This window comes from Entelurus aequoreus, linkage group LG10, assembly GCF_033978785.1.
Source record: "Entelurus aequoreus isolate RoL-2023_Sb linkage group LG10, RoL_Eaeq_v1.1, whole genome shotgun sequence".
Lineage (NCBI taxonomy): Eukaryota > Metazoa > Chordata > Actinopteri > Syngnathiformes > Syngnathidae > Entelurus > Entelurus aequoreus.
Window position 1 is genome coordinate 1,023,297 of NC_084740.1, and position 21,684 is coordinate 1,044,980.

Here is a 21,684-nt window from a genome sequence, read left to right on the forward strand (position 1 = left end):
TAGCAGGCCGATGGAACCATGACGGGACTGCGCTTGTCACAGGTACGTAGGGAATTCCACAAAAGTAGCCAGGTTAAAAATAGTCCAACTGAAAAATGATTCCCTTCTGTACGGCACCCGCTTAGCTGGAGAAGATGGGCAGATCAAGAACTGGTCCAAAAGTGGAATGCTGCGTTCAACACTAGCCACCCAAGGTAAGATCAGATCATTTTTAAAGTGTAATAAGAAGTTAGGATGAGGTAGGATAGACTTTTATTCATCCCACAATGGGGAAATTACGCATACTTGGTCAACAGCCATACAGGTCACACTGAGGGTGGCCGTATAAACAACTTTAACACTGTTACAAATATGCGCCACACTGTGAACCCACACCAAACAAGAATGACAAACACATTTCCGGAGAACATCCGCACCGTAACACAACATAAACACAACAGAACAAATACCCGGAATCCCTTGCAGCACTAACTCTTCCGGGACGCTACAATATACACACCCCAAGCTACCCCCCCTCCCCCCTTTAACCCTGTCCTCCCCCAACCCCGCCCACCTCAACCTCCTAATGCTCTCTCAGGGAGAGCATGTCCCAAATTTCAAGCTGCTGTTTTGAGGCATGTTTAAAAAAATAATGCACTTTGTGACTTCAATAATAAATATGGCAGTGCCATGTTGGCACTTTTTTCCATAACTTGAGTTGATTTATTTTGGAAAACCTTGTTACATTGTTTAATGCATCCAGCGGGGCATCACAACAAAATTAGGCATAATAATGTGTTCATTCCACGACTGTATATATCGGTATCGGTTGATATCGGAATCGGTAATCAAGAGTTGTGAGTGTTGATGACACAGCTTTGCAACAGTTGATATTCTAGTTTCAAGCATGTTTTACTCAATATAGGTCATCAAATCTGTAATATCTTACTGAGATAATTTAGGACCAAAATACTTCAAACTAGAGATGTCCGATAATATCAGACTGCCGATGTTATCAGCCGATAAATGCTTTAAAATGTAATATCGGAAATGATCGGTATCGGTTTCAAAAAGTAAAATGTATGACTTTTTAAAAGGCCGCTGTGTACACGGACGTAGGGAGAAGTACAGAGCGCCAATAAACCTTGAAGGCACTGCCTTTGCGTGCCGGCCCAATCACATAATATCTACGGCTTTTCACACACACAAGTGAATGCAATGCATACTTGGTCAACAGCCATACAGGTCACACTGAGGGTGGCCGTATAAACAACTTTAACACTGTTACAAATATGCGGCACACTGTGAACACACACCAAACAAGAATGACAAACACATTTCGGGAGAACATCCGCACCGTAACACAACATAAACACAACAGAACAAATACCCGGAATCCCTTGCAGCACTAACTCTTCCGGGACGCTACAATATACACCCCCTGCTACCCTCTACAAGACCCCCTCAACCCCGCCCACCTCAACCTCCTCATGCTCTCTCAGGGAGAGCATGTCCCAAATTCCAAGCTGCTGTTTTGAGGCATGTTAAAAAAAATCATGCACTTTGTGACTTCAATAATAAATATGGCAGTGCCATGTTGGCATTTTTTTCCATAACTTGAGTTGATTTATTTTGGAAAACCTTGTTACATTGTTTAATGCAGGGGTCACCAACCTTTTTGAAAGCAAGAGCTACTTCTTGGGTAGTGATTAATGCGAGGGGCTACCAGTTTGATACACACTTAAATAAATTGCCAGAAATAGCCAATTTGCTCAATTTACCTTTAACTCTATGTTATTATTAATAATTAATGATATTTACACTTAATTGAACGGTTTAAAAGAGGAGAAAACACGAAAAAAATGACAATAAAATTTTGAAACATAGTTTATCTTCAATTACGACTCTTTAAAATTCAAAATTCAACCGAAAAAAAAAAGAGAAAAACTAGCTAATTCGAATCTTTTTGAAAAAATTTAAAAAATAATTTATGGAACATCATTAGTAATTTTTCCTGACTAAGATTGATTTTAGAATTTGGATGACATGTTTTAAATAGGTTAAAATCCAATCTGCACTTTGTTAGAATATATAACAAATTGGACCAAGCTATATTTCTAACTAAGACAAATCATTACCGGTATTTCTTCTAGATTTTCCAGAACAAAAATGTTAAAAGAAATTCAAAAGACTTTGAAATAAGATTTAAATTTGATTCTACAGATTTTCTAGATTTGCCAGAATAATTTTTTTGAATTTTAATCATAATAAATTTGAAGAAATATTTCACAAATATTCTTCGTCGAAAAAACAGAAGCTAAAATGAAGAATTAAATTAAAATGTATTTATTATTCTTTACAATAAAAAAAATAAATTTACTTGAACATTGATTTACATTGTCAGGAAATAAGAGGAAGGAATTTAAAAGGTAAAAAGGTATATGTGTTTAAAAATCCTAAAATCATTTTTAAGGTTGTATTTTTTCTCTAAAATTGTCTTTCTGAAAGTTATAAGAAGCAAAGTAAAAAAAAAACATGAATTTATTTAAACAAGTGAAGACCAAGTCTTTAAAATATTTTCTTGGATTTTCAAATTCTATTTGAGTTTTGTCTCTCTTAGAATTAAAAATGTCGAGCACAGCGAGACCAGCTTGCTAGTAAATAAATAACATTTAAAAAATAGAGGCAGCTCACTGGTAAGTGCTGCTATTTGAGCTATTTTTAGAACAGGCCAGCGGGCTACTCATCTGGTCCTTACGGGCTACCTGGTGCCCGCGGGCACCGCGTTGGTGACCCCTGCTTTAATGCATCCAGCGGGGCATCACAACAAAATTAGGCATAATAATGTGTTCATTCCACGACTGTATATATCGGTATCGGTTGATATCGGAATCTGTAATTAAGAGTTGGACAATATCGGAATATCGGATATCGGCCAAAAAGCCATTATCAGACATCTCTAGTAAGCACTAAAGCTAACGTCCCTCCGCAGTGTTTTACACCCTACTAAATCACTAATCCTCGCCTCCATGGGGACAAATAAATTGCTTCTTACAAGTAACATCCCCGCAGGACGAGGAATAGCTAAACATGCTTCACTGCACACCAGGAGGATACGATAGCTAACTGCTAACAGGGAGCTAACGCTCCTGAATGTAAACAAAAAAAAAACCTCAACCATGGGGGCCCCCTTAGGTTAACGCGGCCCTGAGCACAACACTTGCTGATGTAGTCGTTGAGGCTTGTGCAGCCCTTACTGGTGATTTAGGGCTATATAAGTAAACATTGATTGACAGTCCTCCAATCCTGTATTTAGGTGTTCAAATGCGTCATAATGTACTTCCGAAGGAATACACTCCTAATTACAGATGACTCCCTTGTTAACTTAGCAGCTTTTTGGATATGGATGTCAAACTCTTGTTGAATGAGAGAACCTGGCAAAGGGAAATGGCTCATTTAGATCCGCTATATTGGAATGTTTTTAAGAGTTTTTGAAGAAAGTTATGCTGGGTAGTGGGATGCTGAACAATGTGTGAAACACCTGGATAGAGTAGCACTGCTGCATAGCCCATCCACATCTGCTGTGGTACATCCTGGTGTTTGCCCTGACCCATTTCCTCTTACCCAGCACGTGATGAGAAGATGTTTGAAACATGCAAGAAGGAGGAACTTGTCATCGCTCTTCTTTGCCTTTTTGACAGATTTTTAGATCACGTGACCGGTTGGCATTTGTGAGAAACCACACGCACCTGGAGCGAGGTTAAATGTCAGCCCGCACTGCACATGTTCCTATATCCTCAAACCCTAACTCGTAAACACGCTCGCACACACTCGCATCTCATTGCAGCTGGTACGCCTTCTAGAAACTGAATGATGAGAAGAAGAACTCTTGAGGCAATGTGATACTTTCTGAGAGGAAGGGTTGTTGATAAATGATCCTTCATGAAATCAGTATATTAGAAATGTACACACACACTACTAATCAATCCACATAGTTACATTTGTGGTGTTGAAAACACTCCAAATCCTTACAATTCTGTGTTTCTTCCAGCGTCTCCTGTATATTCTGTGGCCTGGGGCCCAGACTCTGAGAGGATCCTCTACACATCAGGTCGACACCTGGTCATTAAACCTCTGCAACCCAGCGTTAAAGTCATACAGGTACACTAACTCCATTTATGAAACATGTTGAGGAACACAGAATAGAATAGAATAAAATAGAAAGTACTTTATTGATCCCAGGGGGAAATTCAGCACCACAGTTCGCTCACAATAGACAATAAACATTTTTTACATGTGAAAAATATAAATACAGTTTATTATACAGCATTATTCACATGTGAATAGTATAAATACAGTCTATTATACAGCATTATTCACATGTGAATAATATAAATACAGTCTATTATACAGCATTATTCACATGTGATTAATATAAATACAGTCTATTATACAGCATTATTCACATGTGAATAATATAAATACAGTCACTTACACAGCATTATTCACATGTGATTAATATAAATACAGTCTATTATACAGCAGTATTCACATGTGAATAATATAAATACAGTCACTTATACAGCATTATTCACATGTGATTAATATAAATACAGTCTATTATACAGCATTATTCACATGTGAATAATATAAATACAGTCACTTACACAGCGTTATTCACATGTGATTAATATAAATACATTCTATTATACAGCATTATTCACATGTGAATAATATAAATACAGTCTATTATACAGCATTATTCACATGTAAATAATATAAATACAGTCTATTATACAGCATTATTCACATGTGAATAATATAAATACAGTCTATTATACAGCATTATTCACATGTGAATAATATAAATACAGTCTATTATACAGCATTATTCACATGTGAATAATATAAATACAGTCTATTATACAGCATTATTCACATGTGAATAATATAAATACAGTCTATTATATATATATAAATACATTATAAATTTACAGTACATGTACAGTCAAAATTGCATTTGCACTTTATTGCGGTCTACATAACCTGTGTGTTGCAAAATCTTGCTTAAATTTTGCCTTACAGACCCATCTTCAAGCCACTTTCTTACTTTCTCTCGAAAACGAGATGTTTAGGGGCTGTCTTTTTAGATGCAAATGAGCCCCTACAGACCTTGCTCCCGGACAATGACTGAGGCCCTTTGATCGATTGATTGATTGAAACTTTTATTAGTAGATTGCACAGTACAGTACATATTCCGTACAATTGACCACTAAATGGTAACACCCCAATACGTTTTTCAACTTGTTTCAGTCGGGGTCCACGTTAATCAATTCATGTCTACATTAAGCTGGATAACTCCTTAAACAAATAATTATTTAGCCTAAACCAGGTATCAGCCACAATAACCCATCGTTTAATGTTCCCCTCCTTGGATATTTTTTTTTACACCGGTAAGTGCGCCGTGTATTTCATGAATCTCCGGCTCTTAGCTTTGTATGGACTCGTCGATTGTTCACAAACTGAGTTCGGAGAGGAAGTGACGTCAGAAAGAACGTGCCACAGCCAGCTTCACAACGTTACTTGGCGCTAACCACTGGAAAGATGGAGGCGAGTCATCCAGACATGCCCGTGTTTCTCCTTCTTCTACATGTCTTCTACATGCTTGTGGAAATCACACATGAATACTTTAAGACAGGGGTGTCCAAAGCGCGGCCCGGGGACCATTTGCGGCCCGCAGCTCGGTTTTTATCGGCCCGCGACACATTCTATAGACAAACTAAACAGGTCCCAAATTAGAACAAAAAACTATGAAAAATGAAACGGGACCAAATCCCCCCAAAAATGGGACCTGAAAACCAAAATGGACGACAACCTTACTGTATAAGGTCTTTGATGATTTCCGTGTGTCTTGTCATGACGAAAAAGTGTACACATTTCTTGTGAGACATGATATGTTTTTGAGTGTACCAAAGCTCTTAAAAGCGTTTTAATAGACGGTATAGCAATATTAGTAAATACAAGCTTACTTTCGAGCACAGTTAACATAAATACAAATAAAATCATTATTAAAATAATCATTAATTATGTTATTGCTTTGTTATCTATAACACAAAGCTAAGATGTCAAAGTTTTTTTCAAATGTCAGCATATGTTTACCTACATTGTTTTGGTTGGAGCATTTTTCATATACAAAATGTATAAAAGTGGCCCTCGCATCCTTTAATTTTTCTCTATGTGGCCCTCACTGGAAAATGTTTGGACACCTCTGCCTTAAGAGAAGGAAATGTGCGATTGCAGCTATTTGGGATACAACACATCTCAGACGGCAAGCGAAAAACTTTGCCCATTTGTCAAAGGAGAGACAACGAGAATGCGGGCTCCCATTGATGTGGTTTAAAAAAAAAAAAGGAAGCGTGTGGTTTGTATTACCTGGCCAACGAACGAAGACTACGGAAAACAGCGAATGCATTTGGACTGGCAAAGCAGACTGTATCAGTTATTGTCCGCCATGTATGTCACAGACTCAACGTCTGGGTCCAGAGTATTTAAAGTCACCAAAAAGGAATGGACAATGAAGTTGAAGGCAAAAGAGTGAGGAGTGCCCTGACCAGATATCTAGATCCGTAGAATGATTGATGTAAAATGTTCTTTATCACATTGTTTACTTCCACATGTCCATTAAAGCACACTGGATTCCAGTTTATTGGAATACCACAATACCATTGTTCAGATAAGTTACATTTAATTTAAGAAGTTGCACACAAAGCAACACTGGAAGTGACTATGACGTGCGCTTATTCCGCGCATGCGTACTAGGTCGCGTTGCGCCGGCGGACGAAGGCGGGCAGGGGGTCTTAAACGACCATTGTGTGGGTGTGGACCAGGAGAAGGTTAGGTGGGATATAGCCGGTATAACCTTAGAAGGGGCCTGAGACTGCTTCCCCGCACCATTAGATATTTTTGTAGATTTGAAGGTATGCTAATAAATTAGAACTATAAGCAACTTCTTATTAGAAATGGCAACAGCTAAGGAATTTAGCATCCAACGTACATCGGAGCCAGTGTCAGACCCGAAGCAAGAGGAAAGTGAAGAGGAAGTAACTTCAGAAGTGAGGCTTGAAATAAACACATCTCAAAGGTTTGTTTAGTAGTGTCCTCTTGAAATGCCTTTCAGTGCCATAAAGCTAGAGTTATAAAGGGCTATGTATTGTTAAATAATTATGCGTTATACATAGCCTCTTTGTATTTGTAAAGAAACATGCAGTCCGGTTAATTTGCAGTGTAACATCGCTAACATATCATTTGAAATTGTCAAGCTATAGTACTATTGTTTGATTTACCGCTTCATTGTCTCCACCATTGCCATAAATAGTAGGGACTGACCCCGCCAGTCAATTTAGTTACGGGTAAAATCCTGCATACTGTCGGAGGTTGGTAAAACCGCTGTCTTCAAAGTGCTTTGCACACACGAACAGACACTTCCTTACGCTTGCCACAAAGCACAAAAATTAACCGAGACTTCTTACTTTTTCAGACGAGGTTGGGTAATGCAGCTAATATAAGGACAATTTAGGTTTTTGGGTCAAACCTAGGACACATAATTACCATGATTACCATGAATTGATTAACGTGGACCCCGACTTAAACAAGTTGAAAAACTTATTGGGGTGTTACCATTTAGTGGTCAATTGTACGGAATATGTACTGTACTGTGCAATCTACTAATACAAGTTTCAATCAATCAAAAAACATTTTCCTTGGAACGACAAACAGACCCCTGCAAGCGTCGCCGGGAAAACCTTTACCATTTATGGAGATATCCGCTGACATGACTATTGTAACTTACGTCACAATTGTGGGCAAAACTCAACTGGTTCATTAGGAAGAGGGGAAAACTAGTTTTTCAAATGTCTATGCAATGCCTCCATGGTATGAAGCATTTTTGGGACTTGTGGGGATCCCAAATACACAAGAAAAGTCCCTTGTGTGGTGTTCGGGTCTGTGGGACCCATTTTCATTTTTTATTAAAAGAAAAATTATACAATTAATTTTTCAAACTGAGACTCACTGACTTTTGGCTCATTTTCTGTGAAGAACATATATCAGAATACATATTTAATGACCACACACCCCCCTACACATTTCTATTACATATAAGATGTCCGGGTCCACTTGACCCGGGGCTAATAGAAGTGTGGAAATTGATGTTCTGTGTAACACACACACACACACACACACACACACACACACACACACACACACACACACACACACACACACACACACACACACACACACACACACACAGCAGGCCTAGACAGGAGGAGGACAGAGTGTAGGTACACAGAACATCAGAGGGTCAAATGTGCGAGAAAATGAGAGCAGGCAGTGTTGACAAACAATGTGGCAACCTTGTGTGGGAACCGCAGGTGCAGAAACACAAAAGAAGAATCCCTGTGGGATGCAGAAACCGGCAGAGACATTTTCCGTGCAACGTTCATATTGTTGTTACTCAGCCAGCGTTTGTGGGTCTGATGGACCCGTTGCATTTTGTGGCTTTTAATGCCTCACAATCAAACACTTTTATGTTAAAATACTGAACAGATGTTTATTGGGGTATGGTAAACATCTGTTCAGTATTTTAACATAAAAGTGTTTGATTGTGAGGCATTAAAAGCCACAAAATGCAACGGGTCCATCAGACCCAGAAACGCTGGCTGAGTAACAACAATATGAACATTACACAAGGGTTAATAGATTCGACTATTGTCAAAAATGTTACTTAATCATTTTAAATTACCAATTGGTAAATTATTTTTTTTAAATTTCCATTATTCCTCAAGGGATTTTTTATTGTGTACTTCTAAGGTCATGGTTGACTACTTTTCTTAGCTTCCTAAAGCTCACTAGAAACTCCAGATTCACATAGACACATTTCTTTGTTTTGAACAAGACGCAGGGTTATATTTAACAATATTTTTCTTCAATTGTGTATGATATTGTTCACCATTAATTTTAGTGTTGTGACTCTGGTTCCTCTGTTGCCTGGGAACACACCTGTGGGAACCCGCTCAAATTTGTGTTGCTTTAAATGTTGCCTTATACCCCATACACCAGACCTGGGCATTCTGCGGCCCGCGGGCCACATCTGGCCCTTTGTGCGTCCCTGTCCGGCCCGCGTGAGGCCTATCATAAATTACCAAATACATTTAAAGAAGTATCTATCTCGAGTGTGCAATACAACGGTGCTGCTTTTGTTTGAAAAGTGTTATTTTTGTGCGTATGTCCGTGTGTAACCTGTGAGTGAAGTGATGCCCGGTTATCCCCGAGACGCTAAAAAGAGAAAAGTTGATGACGAATGGCATGTTTTCAACAAGACATGGACTGCCAAGTATTTCTTTACAGAAATTAAAGGTAAAGCCGTGTGCTTAATTTGTGGTACACATGTTGCTGTGTTTAAAGAATATAGTGTAACGACCTGCTGAAGCTGATGTTGTGTTCTTGAGTTGCGTAAATGCGGAGTGAGGATAGACGTGCGTGTGGAAGGAACGAGATAAGTTGAGCTGTGTTAGTATAGGTTGCTCAATAAAAGTTTAAAAAGAGCGTCAGACTTGGTGTGCACTTCTTCTGGACGCTACAATTGGTGTCAGAAGTAAAACTTTGAGCATACTGCGCTGCTTGTGTGCTCAGCCTGCTACGTCATCGGGAGGTACGTGCCTCGATGTTTCCTGGCGACTTTGTCAAGATGGAACGGGTGGGAAAGGACATTGAGTGGGGACTTAAGGTGCCGGCAGCGACTGCAGATGTCTGTGTGAATCCCGGATGTGAGGAGCTTGTCGCAAAGAGAGAGAGAGAGGGAGGGAAGAGAGAGGCAGCGTCTACAGGTGCAGCGCACGCTGCTAGGCATGGGGGAATTCCGCCCTCAATGAGACTCCCAGGTTTGATGGCAAGGCGAACTGGGAGGCATTTCATCCCACTTCTGACACCAATTGTAGCGTCCAGAAGAAGTGCACACCAAGTCTGATGCTCCTTTTAAACTTTTATTGAGCAACCTATACTAACACAGCTCAACTTATCTCGTTCTTTCCACACGCACGTCTATCCTCACTCCTCATTTCCGCAACAGCAACGCTTCCTCTTTCTTCGCCAATCACCTTACAGGCGTGCTACGTTCACAACAAAGAGGATGCGGGATAAAGTGACAGAAATTGAAATTTTTGCATTGTATTATACATCAGGAAGTGTTGTGTAAGAAAGTGTTAAAGGCCTACAGAAATGAATTTTTTAAAACGGGGATAGCAGATCCATTCTATGTGTCATACTTGATCATTTCGCGATATTGCCATATTTTTGCTGAAAGGATTTAGTAGAGAACATCGACGATAAAGTTCACAACTTTTGGTTGCTGATAAAAAAAAGCCTTGCCTATACCGGAAGTAGCGTGACGTCACAGGAGGAAGGGCTGCTCACATTTTCCTATTGTTTACAATGCAGCGAGAGAGATTCGGACCGAGAAAGCGACGATTACCCCATTAATTTGAGCCAGGATGAAAGATTCGTGGATGAAAAACGTGAGAGTGAAGGACTAGCGTGCAGTGCAGGACGTATCTTTTTTCGCTCTGACCGTAACTTAGGTACAAGCTGGCTCATTGGATTCCACACTTTCTCCTTTTTTTATTGTGGATCACGGATTTGTATTTTAAACCACCTCGGATACTATATCCTCTTGAAAATGAGAGTCGAGAACGCGAAATGGACATTCACAGTGACTTTTATCTCCACGACAATACATCGGCGAAACACTTTAGCTACGGAGCTAACGTGATAGCATCGTTCTCAAATGCAGATAGAAACAAAATAAATAAACCCCTGACTGGAAGGATAGACAGAAAATCAACAATACTATTAAACTATGGACATGTAACTACACGGTTAATGCTTTCCAGCTTGGCGAAGGTTAACAATGCTGTTGCTAATGACGCCATTGAAGCTAACTTAGCAACGGGACCTCACAGAGCTATGATAAAAACATTAGCGCTCCACCTACGCCAGCCAGCCCTCATCTGCTCATCAACACCCGTGCTCACCTGCGTTCCAGCGATCGACGGAAAGACAAAGGACTTCACCTGATCATCCGTGCGGTCGGCGGCTAGCGTCGGATAGCGCGTCTGCTATCCAAGTCAACGTCCTCCTGGTTGTGTTGCTACAGCCAGCCGCTAATACACCAATCCCACCTACAACTTTCTTCTTTGCAGTCGCCATTGTTCATTAAACAAATTGCAAAAGATTCACCAACACAGATGTCCAGAATACAGTGGAATTTTGAGATGAAAACAGAGCTTTTTTGTATTGGATTCAATGGTGTACCAATACTTCCGTTTAACTAGTGACGTCACGCGCATACGTCATCATACATAGACGTTTTCAACGGAAGTTTAGCGGGAAATTTAAAATGTCACTTTATAAGTTAACCGGCCGTATTGGCATGTGTTGCAATGTTAAGATTTCATCATTGATATATAAACTATCAGACTGCGTGGTCGCTAATAGTGGCTTTCAGTAGGCCTTTAAAAATAAAACCATCAAAAGCCATCTGCTTTTGTATAAAGATAAGTAGGTTAAATGAACATTTTATTATTATTATTATTATTATTTATCTTACGGTATATCAAAAATAATTTGAGCAAAATTTAATTGAAATGTTGTCGGTGTGGCCCTCCAGCAGTGCTCGGGTTGCTCATTGCGGCCCCCGGTAAAAATTAATTGCCCACCCCTGCCATACACCAACCACCTAATGTGTAACAAATAGTTCACTAAAGAAAACCACCATCAAACCATGACATTTGTATGTTGGGTTCCACTGTGGGCCATGTGACAGATGTTGTGTTACACTACTGTCCATCCGACAGCAAGATGATGTCATGACTTCCACACTATTGCATTGCTTGGATCCTCATGACGTCACGGCCGTGTGGTCAAGCCAGCGTCTGTTCTCAATGGGTATAAGTTGCCATTTAGCCTTTCCCGAAGAAAAAATGCCCTCTTCTTGCGTCGCCTTAGGCTGTTGGAACCGTTCAAATCGCAAAATGGAGAAACGTTTCTTCAGAGTTCCTCGAGAAGTAATAAAAAAGGGCAGAAGAGGGGCAACATTTTACCAAACGACGGATGACAAAAGTAGTACGTACGTACTCCAGTACAACGGGGCAAAAAAACGACTTCGCAGTGATCCCTCCGTTAAAGGTTTGTTTGATATAATTTTAACATTTAGTGCAGTGTTTTTCAACATTTTTTGAGCCTAGGCACATTTTTTTTCTTTTTTTTCCAACAGAAAACATTAAAAATGAAAGTCAGCAGCCGATATTGACCGTAAAAAGTTGTTCTCGGAAGTATTGGATATGAATTTAAACCATAACCAAGCTCTTGTCTCAAAGTAGGTGTACTGTCACCACCTGTCACATCACGCCCTGACTTATTTAGAGTTTTTTTGTGTTTTCCTATGTGTAGTGTTTTACTTCTTGTCTTTTGGTAGGTTTTCCTGTTTTGTTGGTATTTTCCTGTAGCAGTTTAATTTCTTCCCTGAGCGCTATTTCCTCACCTGCTTTGTTTTAGCAATCGAGAATATTTAAGTTGTTGCTATCCTTCTTTGTGTGGACATTGTTGATTGTCATGTCATGGAGGAAGTACTTTGTGGACGCCTTCTCTGCTCCACACGCTGTAAGTCTTTGCTGTCGTCCAGCATTCTGTTTTTTTTTTTTTTTTAACTTTGTAGCCAGTTCAGTTTTAGTTTCGTTCTGCATAGCCTTCCCTAAGCTTCAATGCCTTTTCTTAGGGGCACTCATCTGTTGTTTACTTTTTGTTTAAGCATTAGACACCTTTTTACCTGCACGGTGCCTCCCGCTGTCGCCTGCATCTTATGATCACGACAAAGCAATTAGCTACCTGCTGCCACCTACTGATATGGAAGAGTATTACATTTTTACCCCATTAGGTGAAATGACATAATCTCCCATGGCACACAAAACTGTATCTCATGGCACACCAGTGTGCTGCGGCACAGTGGTTGAAAAACACTGGTTTAGTGTTTCCCATTTAAGTATTATCTTGATATTATTTGTATTTCTTAAACACATTTTCTCTACAAGTGTTTCGTGAAGCACCAACTCGGCAAATCTAAATAAAAGAAAGCAAATGTGAGCAAAAGCTAAAAGAGTTGTGAAGTGAATTATATTTATATAGCGCTTTTCTCTAGTGACTCAAAGCGCTTTACATAGTGAAACCCAATATCTACTGTAAGTTACATTTAAACCAGTGTGGGTGGCACTGGGAGCAGGTGGGTAAAGTCTCTTGCCCAAGGACACAACGGCAGTGACTAGGATGGCGGAAGCGGGGATCGAACCTGGAACCCTCAAGTTGCTGGCACAGCCACTCTACCAACCGAGCTATACCGCCCCGAGTTAAGCTTTTACCAAAGGCAGCAATTATAAAGGACATGCACAACGTTGAGAGTTATATTTTGATAAAGACGGGGAAAAACGTAAACGGCGCGTGCAACAACAACAACAACAACAAACACGGCAGTAGACGCAAAGTTAAATCATGAAGTGCGACCTTACCCAAGCAAAAATTATGCATATTTAATCAAATAGTGTATGTCCTTCGCTATGTGGTAGGTTCCTGCGGACGTTATCCTCCTTCTGTTGTTGACTATTTTTTTTCATACGGTGTTGATGTGGAAATGGTTGCTTCGGCATTCTGTTGGTGTGGCACCGAACGGAGATGTTGACATGCGGAGTTTCAAGCACTCTTCATTCTCTAGCGGGTGACTTTTCAAATGATGCTACATATTAGCAGTAATGCTACTTTTTGTAGCAACGCTTTTGCCCCACACTTGACAAATTACGGTTGTCTGTGCAACATCTTCCCGCTTGAAGCCAAACCACCGCCAGACGATGGACCCCCTGCTGTTTTTCTTGGAATTAATTATTCCTTCATTTGTTCATTTGAGTATTACCACTCGGACCACAGCTAACGTTACCCATTACCTCTCTGCTCCGCGAGGGCGTATACGTATGCGACAGTATGTAAGAAGGTGCGCTTGTTTTATTGAGAAGGAGAGACAAGAAAGAGTGAGAAATGCCTGTAGTGTAATGCCCGCAGCTAAAAGCAACTGTGTGAGAACTTATACTCCAATATCACCATATCGTCATTTTCTATATCGCACAGAGACAAACCCGCGATATATCCAGTATATCGATATATCGCCCAGCCCTACTTTGATATCACTTGACAAATCTTTTTTGACAAAGTATAGGGATGGTGGATCCATTCCATGCTCGTATCTGCTTTTTGCAGGAAGATCTAAGCCCCTTGCATACTTCCTTGCTGTACAAAAGCCATTTTGGCTTGGTTGACCACCACTGGTTTTCACTTCCGGGAAGAAGTCACATCACTGAATACAAGCAATATAAAATCATTTTTGTGTGCTCTTTCGCAAGAATGGTGTTGAAGACTTGTGTATTACTGAGTTGTCTCCGTCTCTCCCCAGTGGAAGGCACACGACGGGGTCATCCTGAAGGTGGACTGGAACTCAGTCAATGACCTCATACTGTCAGGAGGAGAGGACTGTAAATATAAAGTAAGCAGCGTTTTTGGTGTGCGCGGCTTTTTGTAGTCGCACCTTCAAAAAATGTCCCGTGTGCCTCGTCCACAGGTGTGGGACAGCTTCGGCCGCCTGCTTTATTGCTCTCTGTCACATGACTACCCCGTCACCTCCCTGTCCTGGGCTCCAGATGGAGAAGTGTTTGCAGTGGGCTCCTTCAACACGCTGCGACTCTGTGACAAGACCGGGGTAAGAACAGCTCATTTACTACCAATCTAATAGAAAACACTCCCTCAGTAACTGGCAATGGGGCAGTCATACACTGAACTTCATCTTTTCCACAGCACTCGAGGTGTTTTGATGATTAAGGGAGTTTTTTTTATGACACAAACATTAGTCATGTCTGGAAGGGCTTTGGTTGTTAATAAGATGAAACAATAGAAACTGATATTGACATGTGTATTCCATCATTCATTTTATTATTTTCCTGCATGCCAAACACATCACAGTTTTATTTGGTTCAAGATCACATTTTGGAAATGTAGTACTTCATACTTCAGTACTAAACTATATGGTAGGTGGGTCTTTATCGTCATTGCACAAGTACAACGAAACTTTGTTTTCAGCCCAAACCCGTTCAAGATTAGACAAACAGTGTACAGGGTTACAGAACAGGAAAGCTGATGGGTCGCCACAAGGCGCCCCGTAAAAGATGGGAAAAAGGTCAACGCTGGAGAAGGATGAGTAAAAAAAATACAGTCTAGACGAGTGTTTTTCAACCACTGTGCCACGGCACACTAGATACAGTCTGGTGTGTCGTGGGAGATTATCTAATTTCACCTACTTGGGTTAAAAATATTTTAGCAAAGCAGTAATTATAGTCTGCAAATGATGTGTTGTTGTTGAGTGTCGGTGCTGTCTGGAGCTCGGCAGAGTAACCGTGTAATACTCTTCCATATCAGTAGGTGGCAGCAGGTAGCTAATTGCTTTGTAGATGTGGGAAACAGCGGGAGGCAGTGTGCAGGTAAAATTGTGTCTAATGCTTCAACCAAAAATAAACAAAAGGTGAGTGCCGCTAACAAAAGGCAATGAAGCTTAGGGAAGGCTATGCAGAACGGAACTAAAACAGAACTGGCTACAGAGTAAACAAAATCAGAATGCTGGACGACAGCAAAGACTTACTGCAGAGCAAAGAAGGCGTCCACAACGTACATCCGAACATGACGTGACAATTGACAATGTCCCCACAAAGAAGGATAAATACAACTGAAATATTCTTCATTGCTAAAACAAAGTAGATGCAGGAAATATCGCTCAAAGGAAGACATGAAACTGCTACAGGAAAATACCAAAAACAGAGAAGAAGCCACCAAAATAGGAGCACAAGACAAGAAGTAAAACACTACACACAGGAAAACAGCAAAAAAGTCCAAATAAGTCACGGTGTGATGTGACAGGTGGTGACAGTACACCTACTTTGAGACAAGAGCTATAGTGATGCATGCTTGGTTATGCTTTAAAGTCATATCCAACAATTGCGACTACAAATTTTTACTGTCAACTGAGTTTCGTTTTTTTAATGATTTCTGCTGGTGGTGTGCCTCCGCATTTTTTCAACGCAAAAAATGTGCCTTGGCTCAAAAAAGGTTGAAAAACACTGCTCTAGACTAGGCTCCTAATGTATGTATGTACAGTGTTTCCCACACATTCATTTATTTGTGGCGGCCCGCCACGAAATAATTACGTCCGCCACAAATAAAAATGTTTTTATTATTATTATTTTTTTTTTTATTTTTTTGTCCTGTCCAGCTTCTCAGGCAAATCATATAGTTGATGTAGATGCCCATATAGGCTGTTCAGATTTACTTTACAAAAGAGAAGTGTAGGATACTTCTCTTGTTGCCTTATTTGTATTTGACCACTACTGTTTTCTGTTTATTAGTTACTGACTGTGGCAGGACACCTCTGCCTCTGTTTCACTTTATGTTGCTGGTAAATAATATGGTTGTAGTAGTAGGCTAAAGTTAAATTATTTAGTATGCACTAATTAAAGGGGCAGAGCTTTAAGAGACATTTTAGCTTTTATATTTTATAAGATATATTTTTTGTAAGGACCACAATTAATAAATATATTTCAGTGAATAACTTATTGTTCAAATCTGTATATAAATATGTACATAAAGTGTTGTAAAATGGATGGATGGATGGATGGATGGACGTTTAAAACAAAACTGTTATTATTAATTAGTAAGTATACATTTTTGAGCCTTTTTAGAGAAAATCATATAATTGTAGTAAATTATGCAAATTACTCGATGATGTCATGCTGACCACGCCCATAACCACGCCTCCACCGCCACAGGTATCTTGGCAGTTTATGGGAAACACTGATGTATATATAAATGTATTGATATGTGTGTGTATATATATATACACTACCGTTCAAAAGTTTGGGGTCACATTGAAAAGTCCTTATTTTTGAAGGAAAAGCACTGTACTTTTCAATGAAGATAACTTTAAACTAGTCTTAACTTGAAAGAAATACACTCTATACATTGCTAATGTGGTAAATGACTATTCTAGCTGCAAATGTCTGCTTTTTGGTGCAATATCTACATAGGTGTATAGAGGCCCATTTCCAGCAACTATCACTCCAGTGTTCTAATGGTACAATGTGTTTGCTCATTGGCTCAGAAGGCTAATTGATGATTAGAAAACCCTCGTGCAATCATGTTCACACATCTGAAAACACTTTAGCTCGTTACAGAAGCTACAAAACTGACCTTCCTTTGAGCAGATTGAGTTTCTGGAGCATCACATTTGTGGGCTCAATTAAACGCTCAAAATGGCCAGAAAAAGAGAACTTTCATCTGAAACTCGACAGTCTATTCTTGTTCTTAGAAATGAAGGCTATTACACTAAATTGTTTGGGTGACCCCAAACTTTTGAACGGTAGTGTATATATATATATATATATATATATATATATATATATATATATATATATATATATATATATATATATATATATATATATATATATATATATATATATATATATATATATATATATATATATATACATGTGTGTATATGTATATTAAGTATGTACATATATGTATGTATGTATATATATATATACATGTATGCATGTATGTATATACACTTGTATGTACTGTATGTATGTATATATGTATGTATATTTATGTATATACATATATATGTGTGTGTATATATATATATATATATATATATATATATATATATATATATATATATATATATATATATATATATATATACACAGTGGGGCAAAAAAGTATTTAGTCAGCCACCCATTGACAATCAATGGGTGGCTGACTAAATACTTTTTTGCCCCACTGTATATATATATATATATATATATATATATATATATATATATATATATATATATATATATATATATATATATATATATACATATATATATACATAGACATATACACATATATATATATATATATATATATATATATATATATATATATATATATATATATATATACATACATAGACATATACACATATATATATATACATAAATATATATATATTATGTGGTCTGACGAGTCCACACAATGTGGATTGTTACGATCATGCTTTGATTGTCTAAGATGTTAGGTGATATTTTTTCTACATGATTAAATGTTTCTGATATTCTGTACTTTAAATGTAGTACAAGTTAGTAGTAGTACCTTTTTTGGACATGTTAAAAACAAAGCAAAGGACAAGAAATGGAATCTAGGAAATCATCTTGATAAGATTACAGTAAGACATAGAAAAAAATATTACACAATGAAAACACACAAAAAATTTAAACCATACATTAATTTGTACTGTTTGTATTTTCAATCGATCATCAATCAATCGGTGTTTACTTATATAGCCCTAAATCACGTGTCTCAAAGGGCTGCACATGCCACAACGACAAGATCTTTACATTTCAAGTAGTTTTGACTGTGATAAAAATGTATGTGTGTGATCCTTATATCCTGCCCTGTGCATGACCCTTATTGCTTTCTTCTGCAGGGTGATGAGTGCATTTAGTGCGTTTATGTAATTATTGCCCCAAACTTCTACATAGTGCAAGTTAATGGCCTTCATATCTCTGCAGGACAATGTTTGACCTTCTCTACCTACTTACTAATAAAACGTAATATTCAGCCTGTTAAACATTCTGCAACTGCGGACTATCAGAACATGCTTTTAAACGAATATACCTGAGCCATAGTAATATTGTGCAGTGAACCGTAATGACCAGATGTGGTCTGCAGAGGGCAGTGGCAGGCATGCCTGCAGTATAAAACTTAGTCTCAATGGTAGCGAAGAAGACAAGTTTGTTCAAAGAGTCTTCCTCCTTCATATTGCCACTGCCATTACAATACACGTCATTTCAGTCTGCCAGAAAATGTTTATTTCGGTAGAAATATCACAGAAGGTCACTCACTGCATGATCATATTGTAACACGATTTATTTGCTGTTTTGTTGGTTAGACCGGAGGTGAAGCGTAGCACTCTTATTGTGAAGCCACCAACCGGACGTTGAAGAAAAAACTTGACAAGATTTGACGAATATCTCCAATAAAAGTGACTTTAGATTTCTTCTCTACCGTATTTGTTTTTGCTGAGCTCGTATTCCATTTTACTAAAGCAGTTTGAGTAATAATCTACATGTTATGTTTTCGATGCACTTAACTCCAAGCAGCAAAGCGCGCTCGGCGTTCGCTCCAATGATGTCGTTTCATGGCGATTGAAGTTAAAATTGTCTTGTCCAGAGAAAAACTTGCCATGGCTTTGGAGCTGAGATGATGTGTATGTACACTACCGTTCAAAAGTTTGGGGTCACCCAAACAATTTAGTGGAATAGCCTTCATTTCTAAGAACAAGAATAGACTGTCGAGTTTCAGATGAAAGTTCTCTTTTTCTGGCTATTTTCGCGTTTAATTGACCCCACAAATGTGATGCTCCAGAAACTCAATCTGCTCAAAGGAAGGTCAGTTTTGTAGCTTCTGTAACGAGCTAAAGTGTTTTCAGATGTGTGGACATGATTGCACAAGGGTTTTCTAATCATCAATTAGCCTTCTGAGCCAATGAGCAAACACATTGTACCATTAGAACACTGGAGTGATAGTTGCTGGAAATGGGCCTTTATACACCTATGTAGATATTGCACCAAAAAGCAGACATTTGCAGCTAGAATAGTCATTTACCACATTAGCAATGTATAGAGTGTATTTCTTTCAAGTTAAGACTAGTTCAAAGTTATCTTCATTGAAAAGTACAGTGCTTTTCCTTCAAAAATAAGGACATTTCAATGTGACCCCAAACTTTTGAACGGTAGTGTATGTACGTACAGTATGTATGTATGTACAAACCGCAAAAGCAGTGAAGTTGTCACGTTGTGTAAATGGTAAATAAAAAGAGAATACAATGATTTGCAAATCCTTTTCAACTTATATTCAATTGAATAGACTGCAAAGACAAGATATTTAACGTTCAAACTGGAAAACTCTGTTAATTTTTGCAAATATTAGCTCATTTGGAATTTGATGCCAGGGACATGTTTCAAAAAAGCTGGCCCAAGTGGCAAAAAAGACTGAGAAAGTTGAGGAATGCTCATCAAAGACTTATTTGGAACATCCCACAGGTGAACAGGCTAATTGGGAACAGGTGGGTGCCATGATTGGGTATAAAAGCAGCTTCCATGAAATGCTCAGTCATTCACAAACAAGGACGCGGCGAGGGTCACCACTTTGTCAACAAATGCCTGAGCAAATTGTTTAAGAACAACATTTCTCAAGCAGCTATTGCCAGGAATTGAGGGATTTCACCATCTACGCTCCGTAATATCATCAAATGGTTCAGAGAATCTGGAAAAATCACTGCACGTAAGGCCCAAAACCAACATTGAATGCCTGTGATCTTCGACATCAGTGTGTAAAGGATATCACCACATGGGCTCAGGAACACTTCAGAAACCCACTGTCAGTAACTACAGTTGGTCGCTACATCTGTAAGTGCAAGTTAAAACTCTACTATGCAAAGCCAAAGCCATTTATCAACAACACCCAGAAGCGCAGCCGGCTTCGCTGGGCCCGAGCTCATCTAAGATGGACTGATGCAAAGTGGAAAAGTGTTCTGTGGTCTGACGAGTCCACATTTCAAATTGATTTTGGAAACTGTGGACGTCGTGTCCTCCGGACCAAAGAGGAAAAGAACCATCCGGACTGTTATAGGCGCAAAGTGTAAAAGCCAGCATGTGTGATGGTATGGGGGTGTATTAGTGTCCGAGACATGGGTAACTTACACATCTGTGAAGGCGCCATTAATGCTGAAAGGTACATACAGCTTTTGGAGCAACATATGTTGCCATCCAAGCAACGTTACCATGGACGCCCCTGCTTATTTCAGCAAGACAATGCCAAGCCACGTGTTACAACAGCGTGGCTTCGTAGTGAAAGAGTGCGGGTACTAGACTGGCCTGCCTGTAGTCCAGACATTGAAAATGTGTGGCACCTAAAATAGCAGAAGGGAGACCCCCGGACTGTTGAACAACTTAAGCTGTACATCAAGCAAGAATGGGAAAGAATTCCACCTGAGAAGCTTCAAAAATGTGTCTCCTCAGTTCCCAAACATTTACTGAGTGTTGTTAAAAGGAAAGGCCATGTAACACAGTGGTGAACATGCCCTTGTGCCAACTTTTTTGCACTGTGTGGCTGCCATTAGATTAAATAAGATAATGATTATTTGCAAAAAACAATCAAGTTTTTTAGTTCAAAGCATAAATATCTTGTCTTTGCAGTTTATACAATTGAATATAAGTTGAAAAGGATTTGCAAATCATTGTATTCTGTTTTAATTTACCATTTACACAACGTGACAACTTCACTGCTTTTGGGGTTTGTATATATGTGTGTATATATATATATGTATACTTGTATACAGTGGGGGTCAAAAGTGTACATACACTTGTAAAGAACTTCATGTCATGGCTGTCTTGAGTTTCCAATCATTTCTACAAGTCTTATTTTTTTGTGATGTAGTGATTGGAGCACATACTT

At 38.9% G+C, this 21,684-nt stretch overlaps 1 protein-coding gene across 1 annotated transcript in view; it reads left to right on the forward strand.

Annotated features, from left to right (window-relative positions):
- The first annotated feature begins 7 nt into the window (after positions 1 to 7).
- LOC133658144 (intraflagellar transport protein 80 homolog) overlaps positions 8 to 21,684 on the forward strand; it is a 97,592-nt gene continuing 75,915 nt past the window's right edge. Inside the window, exons 1-5 of the mRNA XM_062059805.1 lie at positions 8 to 42; positions 126 to 194; positions 4,031 to 4,140; positions 14,528 to 14,617; positions 14,693 to 14,830. Of these exons, the coding sequence (XP_061915789.1) occupies positions 167 to 194; positions 4,031 to 4,140; positions 14,528 to 14,617; positions 14,693 to 14,830 (366 nt within the window). The 5' untranslated portion in view covers positions 8 to 42; positions 126 to 166. The remainder of the gene's footprint in view (positions 43 to 125; positions 195 to 4,030; positions 4,141 to 14,527; positions 14,618 to 14,692; positions 14,831 to 21,684) is intronic.